Source organism: Hakea prostrata, chromosome 1 (genome assembly GCF_041222555.1).
Source record: "Hakea prostrata isolate BN-2017 chromosome 1, UWA_Hpros_2, whole genome shotgun sequence".
NCBI lineage: Eukaryota > Viridiplantae > Streptophyta > Magnoliopsida > Proteales > Proteaceae > Hakea > Hakea prostrata.
In genome coordinates this window covers 24,433,830-24,454,247 of record NC_142600.1, presented here as the reverse complement: position 1 = coordinate 24,454,247, position 20,418 = coordinate 24,433,830, and the positions used below count along the sequence as shown (strand labels likewise).

Genomic DNA, 20,418 nt, shown 5'->3' with positions numbered 1-20,418 from the left:
TAGATCAGGAAAAGAGTTCAAAAGCATTAAATGGAGGGCACCTCCTTTGCATTTCATCAAAATTAATGTTGATGGATCTGCAATCAGCAAGGGTTCCAACAACTTCCAGGTTGGATTTGGTGGTATTGCTCGTGATCACTTGGGTCACACTCTCTTCACCTTCTACTGTAAAGGAGGAAACTCACAAGCAATTCAAATGGAAGCTGCTACAATTCGAGAAGGACTGAAGCTAGCTATCTCCTTCAATCTAAAGAAAGTAATTATTGAAAGTGACAATGAAGCTGTTGTTAGTCTGATTAACAACAAGTCAGAGACTCCACCTTGGAAGATCAGTCATTACATACATGATATCTTCAGTCTTTCCTCTCTGTTTGATGTTTTAATTGTAAATCATACTCATAGAGAAGGCAACTCTGTAGCTGATAGATTAGCTTCTTGTGCTGCTGTTTCTCAGGCTTCTTCTTTTTCTTTCTCTCCCCCACCTTTTATTCTTTGGCTTTTGCATTTTGATGTAAATGGTACTTTGTATCCCAGGGGTTTTTCTTTTAAATGAATTTAGCTCTTAACCAAAAAAAAAAAAAAAAAAAAAAAGGTCCAAATTAATTACATGTCAAACACTAAGTTTACTTTAATAAAAAATTCTGACTTATGTATATGTCATGCATGTAAGATTTAAAGTAATTTTTTTTTGGAATGAGGTTCATCCGGCCAGCTTGCGCGCACTACGCTCTGATCTCTATCTTCGAGGTCGTTGGATATTATGCTCCTTTCTTTCTTCTTACCACAACGCATGGTGGACTTGTTCTACCGGAAAAGGTTTCTTTTTCATCAACAAATATTGCGGTGAAAAAAAAAAAAAAGGGAAAAACCACTTACCTAGATGGCGCATTTTAGTTGGAAGCCGTTCAGGATTCTGTTATCTACAACATTTAATCTGGGATACAAAATCAAAGCATGAGCGAGAGATACTACTGATAGGACCCGATAGGGAAAATGGAGTTATCTGCAACTCTCGCGGTTCGGTCGGTTCCCAGAACTTCTCCATTCCTGTCATTCGCTTCATGCAACTCTGTCTTTTTAAGCAACGGTAGAGCCGATATCTTGAATACGAAGAGAAATACCGCCAGTCGCCTTGTCTTGAGCAGAAGCAGAGCTCGAAGGGGTCTCAACTGCACATGCTTGTTCGGTCTTGGTGTACCGGAGCTCGTTGTAATCGCCGGAGTTGCAGCTTTAGTATTCGGACCGAAGAAATTGCCTGAGGTTGGCAAGAGTATCGGGAAAACAGTGAAGAGTTTTCAACAGGTTTTTTTCTTTAATTGTTTTATTTATTTTTGTGCAATTAAATTGGTTGGTTGCTTTCTGTTTGGTGGGTTTGTGCTCTTTGGGCTTTTGGCTTAACCATTTTGCGTTTTCTCTTCGAGTGGCCTGAAATATGCAGTTGTCCTCCAACTGTTCGCCTTATTGTCTTATCCATTCTGGGAACTGGATAGCTGGGCTTTAGGGTATGAGTGGAATTTCAATGTCTTTCTCCACTGCAAAAGGTGACCCATTTTGATTGAAAACTCCAGTTCAGCGTCCATTCTTACCGTTATAACTCACTGGTTATTAGAAATATCATGAATAATCAGCTCAACAATTTTGATGTACTGTTGGTGTTATGGTAGTGGTTATGCAATCATGGGAATTGTGTGCGGTTCACATGGCAGCAAACTGATTAACGAGTCCATAAAATTTTTAGGGGATCCAGTTGTGGCTGTTATCATGTTGGTAGGTGGTGAGTTTATGCTAATTAATTCCTTTATGTCCTCTGTTTTAGTTTTAACTTAGATTTTTTTTAGCTGGCGATCGATTCTAATGTGAGAAATATTCATGTTGTGGTAAAAATGTGCACTAAGCTCCCTGGCTCGTTCCTGATCCAGATCTAGTTCTTGAGACTAAAACAATGGTGAGAGTGGGCTGCCTTTGGGTACAGGAAGCCACCTCCAATGATTAAGTCGGGTCAGGTAAGAAAACCAAAGACTCCTGTTGAGGAATAAATGCTTAAGGAGATGAAGAAGAGAATGTTTTTTGGGAGTAAAATGCAGGAGAATAATGGTTGGAATGTTCAAGTCTTACCATTGTTCAGACATAGTGATTGGTTATATAGTTGGTTCATACCTAAAGAGATTGTGGACGCTTCACAACCCTTATATGCTTATCTGATGAGATGGAGGATGGAAATGACTTTTTGGAGAGGCTTGCTTAGCAAGCTAGATTGTGTGATCTTCACGTCAGTTGGAGACTTTGTTGGTGAATCAAGATGTTTGCGCCAGATTGACCTTGATGTGACGCCAGTCCCATAGTTGGGAGGACAAAAGAGGTAGATGCAATACTCGAGGCAAGCTTTGGACAAATGAAAAGCTTCTTCACCATCAATGAGCATTTAATGATTCTCATAGCATTTAATGCTGAATTAAATGTTGTGATTGACGTCTGGATAAAGATATGTTGAATCTCGTATCTGTACTACTTTTGTCGGGAAGTCGCATGAGGACAGTTGTGTGTCCAAGAAGTGGTATCTCTTCTTTGCAGATTCTCAGCTGGTATCTCTTCTGAGAAGTGCTAAGTCCAAGAAGTACCAGACGAATCATTTTGGTCCAGATTTTAGCCCTTGGACTCAGCCAAATGATCTGCTCCGGTTCATTGGCTTGAACCATAATGATTAATGACCATAACATTAGGCGTTTGCAACTTCGTTGAAAGACATTTGCAACTCCGCAGAAAGGCGTTCGCAACTTCGCTGGAAAGCGTTTGCAATTCCGCTAAAAGATGTTTTGCAACTTCTTAGAAAGGCTTTTTCATTTCTAAGCAAATTCTTGCCTTTAAGGCCTTGAATATTGACAAGATATTCTTCATAACAAGATTTATCATGAAGACTAGGGGGCGAATGTTATGGTCATTATGGTTCAAGCCAATGAATCAGAGCAGATCATTGGCTGAGTCCAAGGGCTAAAATCTGGACCAAGATGATTCGTTTGGAACTTCTCGGAAGAGATACCAGCTAAGAAGCTGCAAAGAAGAGATACCACTTCTTGCACACACAGCTATCCTCATGTGAGTTCTTGGCAAAAGTAGTATAGATACGAGATTCAACATATCTTTATTCAGACGTTAATCACAACATTTAATTCAGCATTAAATGCTCTGACACAACAGTAAATGTCCTGAGAATCCTTAAATGTTCATTGATGGTGAGGGAGCTTCTCATTTGTCCAAAGCTTGCCTTGAGTATTGCATCTACCTCTTTTGTCCCCCCAACTATGGGCTAGTATCACATTAAGGTCAATCTGACGCTGGCATCTTGATTCACCAACAAAGTCTCCAACTGACGTGAAGATCACACAATCTAGCTTGCTAAGCAAGCCTCTCCAAGAAGTCATCTCCACCCTCCATCTCATCAGATAAACATCTAAAGGCTATGAAGCGTCCACAATCTCTTTAGGTATGGACCAGCTATATAACCCATCACTATGCCTGAACAACAATAAGACTTGAACACTCCAGCCATTGTTCTCCTGCATTTTATTCTTGAATAACATTCTCTTCTTCATCTCCTTGAGCATTTATTCATCAACAGGAGTCTCTGGTTTTCTTACCTAAACTGACTTAATCATTGGAGGTGGCTTCCCGTCCGCAGAGGCGGCCCACTCTCACCATTGTTTTGGTCTCAGGAGCCAAATCCAGATCAGGAACGAACCAAGGAGCTCAGTGCACTTTTTTACCACAACAATTCATATGTAATTTCTATTGATATCAAGAGTGTTGATATGATGATGAAATTTATTGAAATAACTCCTTACAATATATATTGGGCTTTAGTCCTCTAGGATCACCTATGTTAAAGTTTTGGCGTAAGTTGGTGGGTTTGACTCCTTATTTATGCATTAAAAACAAGGCAAGGAGAGTTTTAGACAAAGATATGGGAAATGTTTATAAACAGAAATGGTCAGCTGCTTGGGTGGATGCTTTTATTGCCCTTTGCTTGGTCTAAATGTAGAAGCCTTACTTAATGGATGAGTAATACCACTAATACAGAGGAATTTAGACTGAAGTCACTGAACATGGAAAATTTGTCTAGCTGTGCTTCATGAATATGTTGATGAGGTGTAATGTGCCTGGCTGGTTATCTATAGTGCCTATTGTTATTGAAATATTGATTGGTGAATAGATGCATGATTGGCTAAAATCTTCATGGGTTTCTAGAAATGCAGCTTCTAAAATATAGCATGAAGTTGTAGAAGCGCGAGAATCGCTCTCTTGATTTTTGGCTTCTTCAGTTGGTAAATAATCCAATTGAAAGGTTCAACGTCAGACCTGCCTTTCTAATCCGAATATCTGATAAATCATTAGAAGCTGTTTCTAGAGGCTAAAAGCTTAAGTGCTTAACCAAATATAGCCTAGGAGCAGAGAAGGATCCAGCTTAAATATAAGAAAAAGCTGGCGTGCATCTCTGAGTTATTTTTTTGTTTGTTTGTCTTTCAGGCTGTTGGTTCTAGATTTGCAGGTCATGCACTTCCCTTTCTCCCTAAGCGAATTGTAGCTTTATCATTCTAGATCTTAGATTAATGATATTCTTGGATGGCAGTTCTCAGTTCTTGCTCAAGATATTGCCTACTTGTGTTTATGGACAAAAGAGTGTCTAAAGTGAAAAAGTCTATTGCTTGGCCTTGAATTACTGTGCTTAATTTGAACATACTCATCAAATGTTCAAAGCTCTGAAGGGAAGAATGGGAAAGGGTGAAGACAAACTAAAGAAAATAGGGAAGTAAAGGAGATCTACTTTTGATTAAATAAACATGCTCACATTGATGAAACATTTGGCTTATGTGTAAAGAAGATCAAAACACATCGTAGTGGATCAAGCATTGCGCACAGTTTGTCTGGTAAAGTTAGATTCTTTTTTATTTTTATTTTTGTTGCATTCATTTACTGAATTGCATAACTAAGTTGTTTTGAACATTTTGAGCTGTTGGTACCATCGCCTAGAGTTTGAATTTGGTGGCACATTCCAATTGCTTGATTCTGTGCTCTCTGTGCTGAGCTCAATGTTGCAACATTGTTATCAAATGTTCCAGAGGTACATAACCTCTACTTTAGGTGAGGTTCAACATTTTTGAGCATCGTCCATTTATTTACTGATGCAGGCAGCCAAGGAGTTTGAGTCAGAGTTGAAGAAGGAACCTGAACCTAAAGTGGACTCTGCTCCAGAGGTACCTACAGCTTCCGTGGTGGGTGAGGATGAGAAAAAAGATGTAAAGGTCTCCAACACAATTGAGAGTTCTTGAGAGTGGTGATGTACTGATGTGTAACTTTAGTGAGCACTCCATTTAACCACTTGGCATTTGTTCATGCTTTAGTTTTCCATCCATAGGAGTAGAATGTCTCTGTTTATCATGTACACCGGCTATTATTTATAATGAGAGGTTTGGTGAAATAAGATGGTTTTAAAGCTTGGTGTATTGTGATTTGTGTGGTAATTTTCTCAAGATCTGTAGCGCATTCCTCTCCCCTAATGCGTCAACATAGGTCAGATTGTTCTGGGCTAGTGGTCAGCAGTATAATTCGTTTCTGAAACCATAATTATTGTAGCCCTCGAGCAAATTTGTTTTCCTCATGAAAATGCTAAACTATCTATAACTTTCTTTTTATTGTAGTGATGTTATGATCGTCTTTTCTAGGCATCATCTAGTATTGTGCTATTTTCTGATTTGATTCATCATTTTAGCATGATTTAAGTGTGTATTTGGTCACTCTGTGTGAACTGACATGGTTATCCGTAGTTGGTTCTTTATTATAACAAAGATTCTACATTATTTTGGAAGGAAAGCTGCGACATCCTTTCTTATAATTTTTCTTTATCACATTGGTTATTTACTATTGATAACAATTATATTCCTGAATTTATGTTGTACTAAGTTGACAAAAGAATTTCTTGTGTCTGGTGTCTTGATCAAGTGGTCGAAATGCTTTGGTCAAGGTTTAAAGTTCTGAAAATAAGGGTTCAGGCTGCCTATATTTGTATATTTGACCTTCCACAAACCCTGCTAAATATTGTATAGTCGTATAGTTACAAATCTTATTTTGCTTATCACCTTTCTGTGGCCATGGAGTTCCTACAAAGCCTTGTACATACAAAGTCGTGACATGTAGTCTAGGGCAGTATTCTCTCTTCTTCTTGCTTTCTTTCTTTCGCACCTTTGATTGTCTTTGCAAAGTTGCAAATCATTTGCAAGGTGAGAACGTTCACTTGTATATAATCATCGTCATATTCCTAAATGATATGGATCTTGCATATTGATATACATGTTGTTCTAAGACCTTGGTATGATATTAATGCTCTGTGATTGATTATGATGCTTGTGTGTTGGGTAAATTTGAGGAATTTGGACTTGAACTGGGGTTGTGGTTCAACCATTACCCTAGGAAACCTTGAATGAACATGTAGTAAAGGAATTTGGGAAAAGTGATTTTCCTTTTTTCCACATGAATTTTGGAGGCCATATGGTAATACCTAGTCTTACGATCTCCATCTTGGATGTACTCTTTTCAAGATTTTTGAAACTAGAACATTTCTTGAGCATTATAAATCCACTGTAACAAGTTTTTTTTTCCTGGTTATAACAATTCCAATTTGGATTAAAAGATTCTTCGATTTCTTGGTGCTCAGATTCCAATCTATCACAAATGGACTTGATATTTCCAAACTTACACGGTTCCAGGCTTTAAGAAACCTAGACAAAGCAACCAGCTTCTCAGTTAAGGATTCATTACCACTACTCTTCCAATTTGAACTAACATCCTGAAAATCTTTTGGGTGGCATTGCTAGGCAACCTGATAATGGAATAGCTTCCTACCACTCAAGGTAATGGGGCTAGAGTCAATGAGAATAGGGTTATGGTTAGAACCGAGAGAAGATAATTCGGAAATCTTTAGGGTGGGGAAAAGAGCCATGAAATGAGGTGATATGTAGACACGATCTAGCTTTTAGTTTGTAAGGAGAGGCCCTTTTTGTAATTGGACCAAGTAAAGAGGGAACCTTCACCATTAAGTTCATTAAGAGAGAAAGAGTTAATAATGTCAAGGAGAAATTGTCGAGCAGGGGAAGATTGAAAGTGTCCACCCCATTTATCTGCATAAGCCAAGAGTTCATTAAAATCATCACAAAGAAGAAAAGGGCTAGATAAAGTTCCAAGATGCTTTAGAAGGGATAACCAACATTCTTTGCATTGTTGATACTTTGGTGGTGGGGGGGGGGGGGGGGGTGGAGTATGAAAGAAAGCCAGTGCACATGGAACATTGGTGATCAACACATTGATTGCAACATAATGTTGTGAAGAGAAACGGATAGGTATAGGTTCAGATGAGTTGGCAAGAACCCAAAAGCCACCCTGATACCCTTTGAGTCCAAAACTAGGGACTTCCACAATTGAAGAGAAGGATTTGAGAGATTTGCTAAATTTAGCTTGAACTTCACTAAAATTTACATTTAGGTTAGGAAGAACATATCTGGCTTCACCTGGTTGCATAATTTTTCCAACTTTTTTAAGGTAAACATCCCATTAATCCCTCTTACATTCCAACTTAGTACTTTCATTGTTGAGACAAAACAAAACACACAGCACGTCATCAAAAGCCACACAATCCACATAAACAAATTCCACAGAGGGTGCTAGAGAAAAAGCCAACTTTCTAAAAGATTTGACAATACTACACAAGTCCCTACTGAAAGAAACCAATGACTAGCTCCGAAAATCATTAGTCGAGACAGGGAAAACCTGAAGCGAAAAAAGTAGTAAGACTAACATAGAAGAGCTAGTTAGCAAAGAAAAAACAACATAGGAAGGACAAAAAGAAAGGTAACTTTCAAATTTCAGTAATGCAACAGTACAAGGTGAGAAACAGAAAGATAGCAGTATAACCTAAAAACAAATGAGAAAGGGAAAAGGATTCATCTAGTTGTTCATCAAGGGATTTTCCATTGTAGATGCCTGGTACAAAGTAGAAGAGAGAATGCTAGGTCTAACTCTAGAAATGATACAACTGTCAATCTCACCTCGCATCTGCCCAAGGGGGACATCAGGATCAAGTGAAGCAGAAGTCAAGGAATCAAGAAGGGCTCTAAACCCTGAAGGACTCCATCAGATTAAGAAAATAGTTAGGAAAATCAATAGAATGCATAATGGCTAAACCATTTCAATTTATGTTTTAAACGAGCCGAACCGTACTGAGGTTCAATTCAAACCCATTTCCGCCCAAAGCACCGGTGCTCTGGCAATTGTGATGCACCAAACTGCTCTTGCTGCAGGCACAACCAGCGCCAGAAATGGCTCGGCTCAGCCAGCAGAGACTACGAATGTGTCGAATGGTTTCCATTATATATCGTTTTGCCTCTGCAGCAATTTCTGAAACCGGAGAGATTTCTTGGATAACATCGGAACCAAATTGAGTGAAATACTCAAGTCAGGGTTAGAGTAAGAACTAGAATTAGGATTTGGGGTTGAGTAGTAGGGTTCTTCGTACAGGGGCTCAAGCTTGGGTTCCACTTTCGGGGTAACAATGTTGTTGTCAGGAAGAAGATTCAGGTCCAGATATGAAACTAAAATCCCATCTTGCCTTGTCCCGGTTGAAATTTCAGGAAAAAAAAATGCAACAAAGCAATTGGGTTTCTGAGACAACAAGCTAAGATCCCATCTTTGTAGAAATCTTACTAAAACAAAAACAAAAAAATATCTTGAAATGAGCAGTTGGGTGTCCCAAGAAAGACCACATCTCGTGCTGATGTAGCTTGTGATAGAAATCTTGCAAAGGAAATTTTGGTGAAATAGTTAGTTGCAGAGCTTGGAGTGTGGCGGCAAATTTGCCCTCTTTTTCTGCTTCTGTAACTGAAAAAGTAAGAGTGATGATGGAGAAACACATGAGAGAAAATCTAAGAACCCAGTTAAGGCGCTGGTTGTACCTACAGCCGGAGCAGCTTGGTTCATGGTCGCCAGAGCACCCAAGCTTTGGGCCGAAATGGTGGTGCGTTCTAATGCAATTAAAATTGAAGAAACATGGGTTTGATTTGAAGTTCGGTTTGTTTAAAACATAAATCGAAATGGTTTATTCTCACTTAATTGGGGTTTAATGCACATGCTGATAATGGACAATGGAGATTTAATCTAGGCATCTAACTAAAAATCCAACCGTTGGCTGCTTGGAGCAGTGCCACGTAAGCACTGATCCCAAGCAAAATCCGCCAAGCAACGACATTTATGAGATGGATGACCCTGTCCAAGTCCCGACTGTCACTCTTCCCAAGAAGTTCCCCCATTGGTTTGTGACCCGTTCCTCCACTATGACTCACATTGGCATCTTTGGAATGACAACAATAGATGTGATAAATATTGTCATTTCTTGCATCCACAAGCAACTCATTCTCTGTACTGACATGGCACTTGGCTTGACAAACACCATTTGACTCAATCAACTTGGAAGGGATATATTGGGTAGCCCCCCCACCTTACACTTCTTAGTGAGTTTCCTCAAACAAGGAAATATGAAAATCTTTAGTTTGGTCCTCAGACCCCAGAATCACTTCTTCTTTGTTTCTTCCTCGTCACAGCCATCGCACACAGTAACAAGCTATGTCAATCCTCCACCACCGCTACCAACTTTGTTTTCACCTTCTCTGCACCTTTGGAAACTTTCTTAGCTTTAAATGCCATGAACTTCTCTATCGATCTTGAAACAGATTCTTGGAAGACCCAAAAAGCAATGGATTTGTTTTAACTTTTTTGTGGAAACCAGATAGCAGGAGATCTAGGTTAGTATTCCCATTATGCATCTTCCTCAAGGGGCAGTAGTTGTCCGAGTGGGTAAGACACCCACATCGAGTACACAGTAATCAAACTTCAAAACGACATAGAGCTTGGGGGATCAGTCCTTTTGTTGTTGGTAATAGACACATGGTACTCCACGCTGCATGCAAGATCAAACATGATTTTGACTTGCGCCACCCTTAGTGAGAGACCCAAATCTTTGAGATGTAATTGTACATCGACCACTTTTCCCACCAGATTTGCAACTTTTGAGATTTGGTTGCCGAATAGCATTCCTTCTTTAATGTCATAAAATTGGACCCATATGGCCAACGGTGGAGCTGCATGGGTCCCCAGGTCTGTACCCCTCAGGGGAATGTTCAAGAGCTAGGTGAATGATCAAACTTTCCACCCACCACGGGGCTTGAGACAGCACTTTGTTGCATTGATTTGCAAAGACAAACTCCGCAGCAATGAAGCCACTGTCGTAGCTGAGGATGAGAGTTGCGCCTAAGTATTTCCAACATGCGACCAACTTTTCAACTAGGATGGATGCCACCACCCATCGTAAAACCAAAGAATGCCTTATCACTTTGCTTGCTCAAAAGAAGTTTATTCACCGAGCCTTCCACAACCCTAACACTAGACCCCGCCACACACCAAATTGCTGCATCAAGCCTCTCACCTTCGCTTCCCAAACGTTAGGACAAGGTAGAGATTGAGACCTTGCCCAACAAGCCAAATTGGGAACTTGAATGGGGAGTGTGTACAACACCCTCACAAATGAAGTAAGAGTGGTGGTTGAAAACAAATAAATGAAGTAATGAATAGGGGATACGAAGTGATTGTAAAAATCAGCCAAAGACGGCTGTGCAGAAACCCAGGCTTGAATGATGGATTTCCCCCCGATTTCCAACTAGTAGAAACTTAGAAAAACAGAAAAGAAATGACCTGAGAAAAGACGGAAGAAATGTAATCATACAATAGAAGTTAATGCAAAAACCAAGGAATGACCAACGAGAGAGTGGGACAGGATAGCTTCTGAAGCGTCATCTTCTTCTTCCTTTCATCAACCTTTGCCACGTTTCAAAACGAAGATTTTAACGGCCTGTAGGGTGGCATTCTTTTTAGAGAAATTTTCAGTTCCACTCCTTAAGTTATCCCCTAATATTAATGGATTTATTTGCATTGATCCTGTTCAGCCTATTGATATGATGAGAGGGAATTGCATCATGGTTCTTCACAGGAACATTTAGATTTGAATGCACTTGCCAGGACCAAAAAGTGGCCAGGCTACATCTTTTCACCTCACTGAATCATCTCTTTGCCAAGTGCAACCTAACCAGGCTTTAGTCTACAGTTAGTCCCCTTGGATGCATGGATAGGGCAACTGGTATGGCTTCGGATCAATTATTTTCGCAATCCTATTTTCGTAGTTCAACCGTAAATCTGCTAATGAGCCAATAATGCCACGAAGAATAACAGAAGCTATTGCTCTCAATCATGAATGTTTTATTGTTCATCTTTTAATATTGAAAGGCACAGTTTCAAATGTATCTTAATGGGTTTGTCGTCATTCATGTGATTCCTTATAAAGTTATTGTCATAACATCCAAAATAATATAACGGGTTGTTTAATGCTTCATATCTGAGGGAATCATAATACCTTCTCTATTAGAAGTGATCTGGAACCCCAAAAAAAATTAAAAATTAAAAAAAATCGATAATTAATAATCACGAGAATAAAAAACATGGAAAAGCTAAAAGATAGTGACAGTAGAGGTGACGTCTTTTTTTATGTATGATTTCAAGGATTCACTCAAACATGGAAAATATATTTATTTCTAACAAGGAAATAGACTATCATTTCTTTCGGATGAATGAAACATGTCTCCAAGTCACATCAAAAAGTTAAAATTAAATTAAAATAATTTTTTTATCTTGTAAATCTAATCTTAATCTTTTGTTGTGATGATAAACATGTGTCCTTCATCCACAAGAAAATCAGAAATTGAATAGAATGAAAATCCCTCAAACATGACCTGTGAAGCTAGCAATTACATGATATAAGATATAGTTGTTGAACCAATTAATCAAAAACTTGTGACTAAGGGATTACAATGATCGAGATACTACAAACACGTTACATAATATGAAAATGGGTGTCTTGTTTGACTTAACTAGTGAAAGCTTCTGATATTTAGCTGCTAATAGAAATATCCTGATATTTATCATTGGAGAAATGGTTGTGCTTTCCTTGTATAGACTCCTTAAGACTGTGTTTGGTTATGCAATTTCTTGGAATCGGCTTCAGGATGTTTCATAGAATCATGATTTTGTGGAATTAGGTTCTATAGGATCATATTTGTTTAAAAAAAAACTGTTTGGTTCTCTTGATTTTGACAAGTGAATCTATCTGAAAAACCATTTGGTTATCTTGATTCTGGTAAGTGAATCTGTCTGAAAAACTGTTTTAGTACCCTGATTCTATGGATGGATTTAACCTGAATTACTTTGAAAAACTGTTTGATTACTTTAAAATATATAATCTCAAATCTGTTTCACAACGCCAGGTCTTTAAAATTTGGCGTGATGTGCAACAAGTTCAAGCTGTAACCTCGGGGCAAACCATGACCCATCCACCTAAGGAACTTTTGTATAGCATTGTTGTATAGGGTGCAATCCACAATTTATATTTAATAATACAAGCATAAAAAAAAATGCTTAGTATGTACCGATAGTAAGGGTGATCTTGCAACAAAATGGGTGTGATCTTATGCTTGGTCAAGGTTCTAATCTACATGAAATAAAATTCCTCTACTGAACCATTTTTAAAAAATTATAATAAGAGAGCCATTGGCCTAGTGCATGATGTGTTATGTCTGCGAGTAAGGAAAACAACTTTTTAATATTTATGAAAGAAGATTAGCATGATGGTCTCTAAAAACCTTCAAAATTGATCAGAACTTCCACCAAGTCCAAAATTGTTCTTCCAAATTTGAAGAACCCTGTGTATTTAGTGATTGCCAACTATCCAGTTTGTGATGAGATCAAAGTTCAAGTTAAATGATCAAACACTTGATCATTTTGTAGTGTTTAACTCAAGTGAGTTTGTGTTATCTCTTCATTTTTTCCACTGTTTAATTTTTTTATTTTAATATATTTTTGTTTGGGGTGAGGTAAAGAATAGCAGCTGCAAGGCTTTGAGTTTTGTATGGAAACTCTATTTGAATTGTCAATATCTTAAGACGTTTCTTCAAACCAACTAAAAGCACCTTCTATGACATAATGCAACCTTGTGTACCTCAAGTTAAACAACTCCTTTGCATTTTTGGGTCTTTGATTTCCTCTCTTCCATTCCTTGAGATGGTATCTAACATTCCGATATGGCGTCAAAAAATCTCTGGTTGGCAAAATCAGCATCCGCAAGATAGTATTTACCAGCTAGTACCACTAATTTTCCATCTCCATCTCTATGAATAGCATTATCCAAAATGCGAGAGTCAGCTATAGACCCTTCCCAACCAACAAGTATATATGTAAACTTTTTGTCATGGTCGCATGCGTTAAAATGTTTGTGTAATATGACCATTTCTATCATGAAACTTCTTATGTTGTTTAACGGAGACCCATACTGGTATATCAGATCCATCAATTGCTCCAATACAATATTTAAAGAATGGGTAGAAGCTTTTACGGTTTTCTACTATCTTGGGATGTGTGGTGAGACTAGGGGATTTAATAGAAGCAATGGGTATAGTTTCATCATTGCGTCTAACACTTTATTAAATTGTCGAGTAAATTTCTCACCAGAATGCCCAAAATTGTGCTTCAGAGTTGAATTTTTAATATAATGTCCAACACAATGTAGGAACATTGTCACTTGTTCCTCAACTAATACCAATTTGTTGTCTTTTAAGAGCCCCCTCATACGCAACAAATGAACCAAGCTATGAAGTGATTTTTTTTCTCATTCTTGTTAGATCACGACATGTACACTCGGTGCCACCAATCATATGTTGGGTCTCAAGAAATCCACGTCGACCATCTAGTCTATATGATTCCCTCCTAAGGTATCTTCTTCTATACCGGTCCATTATGATGACAACCACAATGGCCACCATAATAATTATCAACTCAGTGCGGTTGGGGAAGACACAATCTCTTGGGTAAGCCATTTTTCAGCAAGATGAGTATCGAATTTGGGTCTGAAATGTAATTAGAAGGAAATATATATATATATATATTAAAATTGGATACATATCTTAAATGAAAACAAATGATTATCAGTGGAGATCTCCGACTAGGAAGGAAATGTATCTATATGTACCTAAACATGAAACTCTTAAATTGAATTGATTGGTTTGAAAGATATTCAAAATAACAAGGCAATGATTTTTGTACCAACAAAATGTTACTAACCTTAGTAAGACAGATGTTAGGAAAAACAAAAATAATAGAAGCAAGGGAAAGGAAATTAGGAGCAATGGACAACAGGGACAACCTTCTAAAAAATTGGAATTGATATAGGTGTTGAGTCCTAGGTGGTTGTCCTACATCAATACCTTAGCCCACAAACATCCAAATGTAGGGAAAGGAGTGTTGAGTCTGCTTATCAAGCTCCACACACAAGATCTTCTTTCTTTTCCTTTTTATTGCTTACTTCTTTTCTTCTCCATAATCATTCTATTTTATTTACTTGTTGTTTATCCTTTTTTTATTTTTTATTTTTTATTTTTATTTTATTTTTAGCTGTGACTAAGGCCATATAAGCGGATAGCCATGTAACCATATATGATAACAAGATCATAGGCTATTTCAGCTCTACCTCAGATCTATCTCTTTGTTTCTTAATTTCCCTAGTGATGATAGAAGTCAGGGTCCCTTGTTCTCTAATTTTTTAGTCAATTAAATATCTTTTATGAAATATAGGTTCAAGGTCCACCACTGTCTAACACAAGATTAAATATACATGAACATTCAAACACAAGATTAAATATACATGAACATTCAATATATACTAGTATTAGACATTTATTATGAAACCAAAACTTCTCAAAATAGAGGACAAACATAGATGAAATATATGTTCAAGTTACACCACTTTCTAAGATAAGATTATACATACATTAAATAGGTATCTACAACTCCAAATAACACCACAAAACATAAAATAATACAGAAGCAACTCCAAATAAATACCACGAAATAGAAGCAACTCCAAAACCACAAAACAGAGAAATTTGAAACAAAATCATGTTCGATGTGCCTGTGATTTGGTAGAAGCCGAGCAACAAGAAGATGCAGGACCAGCTTGATTTTGCAGAAGCCAATGAAGAAGAAGATGGATTGTGACTTGCAGAGATGACACTTGATTCACTTTGATTTTGCAGAAGAAGAAGATGATGGAGCTCAAGGACGGAGTTCGCAAGATAGAGGCAACTGTTGATTCACTTGGATTTACAAAAGAAGATTTTTATGAAACACTGTTAAACAAAAGAGATAATGCTCAACAAGCTCAACGATGGAGCTCAATAACGAAGTTCACGAGACAGAGGCAACAATTGACTCACCTGGATGTTGCAGAAGACGAAGATTAACACTGTGAACTTGCGATTCACATCAATGAGCTCAACGATGGAGCTCAAGGACTGAGTTTTCGAGACAAAGGCTGGATTTTGCAGAAGAAGAAGATCAAACAATGTGAACTTGCAATATGGTACCACGAGCTCAATGATGGAGCTCAACCAAAACTTCACAAAACAGAGGCAACTCTTGATTGAGCTTCATTTTGCAGAAATGGGAAGAAGATTAGACGGTGTGAAGCCAAATCGTAGCTCAACAAGGTCAGCAATGGAGCTCGGCGACGGACTTTGCCAGAAAAGCTAGGGTTCCACGAGATCCACTTTCACGATAATGGGTGATTCCGTAGAATCACCCATATTTATACCTGGGTTCATTTTGGGTGATTCTATTTGGAAAACCACCTCTTGAGGTGGTTTCCACGGAATCGGGTTTTTACACTAGGTTGTGGAATCCATGTGATTCCATGGAATCACGGTGATTCTGAGTCAATATCGAACCAAACAGTTTTTTTTATTGGAATCAGATTCCAGGGAATTGCGAAACCAAACACAGGCTTACGCTTTTCTTATTTTATCAAAAAAACTTCTATATTGATAGGGATAGTGGTTTGTATTTCTCTTATACTTCTCTATCACACAATAAGGTGGGGATTCACCTCCGAATGCTCACAAAATAATCAAAAGTGGGGCCCCCATTGGACTCCCAACACATTGATAGACCATGTAGATCCTATGAGGACCCAAATGGATGATACCTTTTTCCAACCCTCATTAGTGTAATGTCTAGATTCCTTTTTACGTTATCTTAGCAAGAAACTCTCCTCATATATATATATATGATGATGATGATATATATAGATGAACTAACAAGCATTTCATTATAAGACATGGTTATGTATATTGGGATAATTACTTTTGCCCCCCTTGCACTACGGCTTAATTACTAAAAGACTCATACTCTTTATGAAATTACTATTGCCCTCTCACTTCTAGTGGTGTTAAGAAACTATTATGGGTTGGGTGTTTGATTTCTATTTTGTCCTTCTAGAATTAAGAAGTCAAAAGACAATACCATATGAAATACCAATTCTACACTTTTATTCTTGTTATTTTTATATTCGAAAAAGTCGAATCCTGATGAGATGAAATAAGGTTTGAGATAAATTACTCTTTTAAGGAAAGGAAGAAAAAAAAACATTCCTTTTCTTTTCTTTTCTTTTCTTTTCTTTTAATATTCTTGGCAGGGTAAGAGAAGAAGACAAGTTTGTTTCTCCCTTTCTTTTTGGAATTTTTTTTTCCAGTGTTTTTTTAATAAGAGAAGAAGACTATTTAGCACTTTAGGTCAGCGTTAATTTTTCCTTAATTGTTAAAGACAATACTGTAATCTAATATAAAGTATAAATAAGTAACATAAAACTTTAAAATTATTTTAGGATTTTTGAAAATAAATAAAAAATGCCATGTTATCATTAACTAACAGAATTTAATGGCAGGGTCTGTTTGATGGCAAGGAGCATCAGTAATAATAAGCAAAGTTTAAAGTTAGATTAATAATTTCAAAAACTATAAAGAATAAAATAATAATTAAACTAAAATACAAGGGCAACAGAAATTACCCCTAAATATTTTATCTGAAAAATAGTTGTAACATTGCCAACGGTTAGACTAAGTGATGTAACTGTGATGCAGGTTTTGATCCGTTCCAGTCCACAATGGATGAATAGATGGTTAGTGCATACCTCATCCAACAGCTCCATGGATCTTTTAAATTTTGCTTCTTTCATCCGAAACTGGTCATCTTGATTCTTGAATGAGGAAAATGTGCTTGTGTGATCTCTTGAAGATTCTATACAGAGTTCATGATTCATCCAACCAGTGCAGATATTGTTAGGATCTGGAAGATATCAATGGTGGTACTCTTAACACATACTGGGCCAATGGCCAGACCATTGCTTGATGATTTTTTTTTTTTTTTTGGGTTGACCATTGCTTAATGAATGACATCATAAGAAAAGCAGCATGAGGCAAGGAGCATAATTCATGAAAGGGAGAAATATATCTCTCTTTGGAGACCAGTGATAATTAGCTCTTGCACAGATAGCTTCACCTGCAAATTTTGAAGAGAGATGCAGAATGAATATGAAACGAGTGAACCTTTGCTTCTCTCCCATCCTGCTGCTGCTCTTCATTTGGTTTTATCCTTCCCAAGCCCAAGTAAACATCTCAAGCTTCCAATGCTCAGATGACCAACCAAACTTTCCATGTCAGGCCTATGTATTCTACAAAGCCAGGGTTCCAAAGCTAATGACCCTCGGCAAAATTGGTGATCTCTTCGGTGTCAGCCGACTCATGATATCAAAACCCAGCAACATCTCCTCTCCAGGCTTTCATCTCCTTCCAAACCAGAGCCTTTTTGTCCCTGTGACATGCTCTTGCAATTCCAATAATCTCTTCTATGCCGGAATCACCTACACAATCAAACTAGGTGACACCTACTTCGACCTTTCCAACAATCAGTTTCAAAAGTTAACAAATTATCAAAGTGTGGAAATTGTTAACCCTACCCTTGACCCAACCATTCTCTCTGTAGGCACCGATGTCATTTTTCCAGTCTTCTGTAACTGCCCCAACACCACCCAAATGCAGTCTGGTATCAAGTATCTCATTAGTTATGTTTACCAGCCATCTGATACCATGGCTTCTGTTGCTGCAACATTTGGACTGAACACACAATCTCTAATTGATGTAAATGGGGCAAACATTGTTCCATTTAGTGTCATCTATCTCCCAGTATCTCAAATTCCTCCACTAGATCAACCTTACATACCTCGAAAATCTAAAAAAGAATTTGAGGATGAAGATCATCTTATTTTGGGGTTGTCAATTGGGTTGGGAATTTCGGTCTTTCTGTTTGTGATCTTAAGTTTGTATATGGTTTTAGGCCATAGGCGAAAGATTCTCTTGAAGTTTTTCAAAGGGACAATAGATGATACGGAGAAGCAGCTGAGGGCACTGAGGAAGAATTTCATAGCTGATGTTTCACAATCCTTGGATAAGTATCGAGTGTATGAGATTCAAGATTTGAGACGGGCAACTGATGGATTCCACGAAAGCTGTTTAATTAAAGAGAATGTTTATAAAGGGCGCATTGGAGGAGTATACTATGCCATTAAGAGGATGAAGTGGAATGCCTGTGAAGAACTGAAGATCTTAAAAAAGGTAAGAGTTTATTCCTCCCCTTCCAGTGTTTTAAACTTCAAAGTTTAACATGTCAGGATCAGTTAAAATGGCAGTTGGAAATGTTTTATTTCCCTAAAATTGTAGAATACTCGATGAGTTTATGATCAATCTGGTTTAGTTTTAATGGTTTCAAGGACCAAATACATTCCATTCAGATAGAGAAAAGTAACAGCAAAGGAATAGATATGGATAGCATCTCTTGTACTTGTTCTATTTTGTTAGAAATATCATAGTAGTTGAGAAGAATATAGAAGAGACGTTGGATTAGGTGTTCAAGGAATGTTTCTCTCAGAGCAGAACTTTGAACCCAGTTGACTTGTCATGGTGTTAAGCAGGCCCATGGCATTGACCCCAAAACAGCATGCATCATGCCCTTGTTTCCAGATCCCATAATTTAAGTTTTCGTCTGTTAAATCTATTATTGATTAATATTTACCTGCTGAGCAACTTGTATATCTTCATAAAATTTGATTTGAGTTCTTTACAGGTAAACCATGGTAACCTAGTGAGGCTTGAAGGGTTCTGCATACACCCTGAGGTTGGGAGCTGTTACCTAGTATTCGAGTATGTTGAGAATGACTCTCTTTGTTCGTGGCTTCATGAGGATACCAGCTCAAGGAAGTTGCAGTGGAAGACAAGGTTACGTATTGCCATTGATGTTGCTAATGGCCTTCTGTACATACATGAACACACAAGGCCAAGGGTGGTCCATAAAGATATCAAGACTAGTAATATTCTATTGGATGGAAGCATGAGAGCCAAGGTTGCCAATTTTGGACTAGCAAAATCTGGTTGTAATGCTGTAACCATGCAAATTGTTGGCACTCATGGTTATATTGCACCAGAGTACCTAACAGATGGAGTTGTAACGACGAAAATGGATGTTTTTGCTTTTGGTGTGGTGCTGTTTGAGCTAGTTTCTGGAAAGAAAGCCATCTATGACGAAGGGAAGCTACTTTGGATGAATATGGCAAAAATTTTAGAGGAAGAAGAAGAAGGGAAGGATGAGAAGTTGAAGGAATGGGTGGACAAGTTTCTCCTGGAAGAGATTCCATGCCCCTTCGAGAGTATCATGAATGTTATGAATATTGCAGCTTCCTGTGTACAGAGAGACCCTTCTAAGAGACCATCCATGGTTGACATTGTTTATGCTCTGTCAAAGAGTGAGTGTTTGTGTTTCGACTACTCTGGGACGTTTGACCCTGAAACCTGAAGACAATAACTAAAAATGCATGGCCATTTCCCCCACAAACTGCCTAGAGGAGTTATGTAGCACAGTTCATGCAATAACCTTGAAGGCAGTGATGTAATTGTCGTCTAAAATAAAATGTAAATTTAGAGTGTCAAGAACTTCAATAGAAATCAAAGACTTAGTTGGGCTCCAACCCGGTTTAGCCTACCCGATTTTTAGTTCTCATTTATATCTCTTTCTTTCTCATTCCAATAGAAATCAAAGACTTTTTTGTACTCCAGTTCTCTCTTTTACTCTAGCATTATTATCTGTTTCTCATCCTCTATGTTATACCAATTTGATTGCCTCGGACGAACCGGGTGAACCATAACCTGGTCAGGATGCCCGGAGAACAAAAGAAGCCCGGGGGCTCCCCATATGAACCCATATGCTCGCACTGCTTTGTTTTTTTTTTGTTGATACAAGAAAGATTCAAAATCAACTATGAATACTATTACACGTTTATCCCTTCCCATAGTTCATCCTCAACTAATGCTATATCAGCTAGTATCCTGGCACTCTTTA

At 37.9% G+C, this 20,418-nt stretch overlaps 2 protein-coding genes across 2 annotated transcripts; both read left to right on the top strand.

Moving 5' to 3' along the window:
- The first annotated feature begins 926 nt into the window (after positions 1-926).
- LOC149028416 (Bacterial sec-independent translocation protein mttA/Hcf106) lies at positions 927-5,702 on the top strand. The gene is made up of 2 exons (XM_089136439.1): positions 927-1,302; positions 5,184-5,702. The coding sequence occupies exons 1-2, from the start codon at positions 994-996 to the stop codon at positions 5,322-5,324; spliced, it is 450 nt and encodes a 149-aa protein (XP_088992565.1). The 5' UTR covers positions 927-993; the 3' UTR covers positions 5,325-5,702.
- Positions 5,703-17,555: 11,853 nt separating this feature from the next.
- LOC149028415 (serine/threonine receptor-like kinase NFP) lies at positions 17,556-19,875 on the top strand. Its single transcript, XM_089148410.1, has 2 exons — positions 17,556-18,641; positions 19,150-19,875. The coding sequence occupies exons 1-2, from the start codon at positions 17,556-17,558 to the stop codon at positions 19,873-19,875; spliced, it is 1,812 nt and encodes a 603-aa protein (XP_089004536.1).
- Positions 19,876-20,418: the final 543 nt, after the last annotated feature.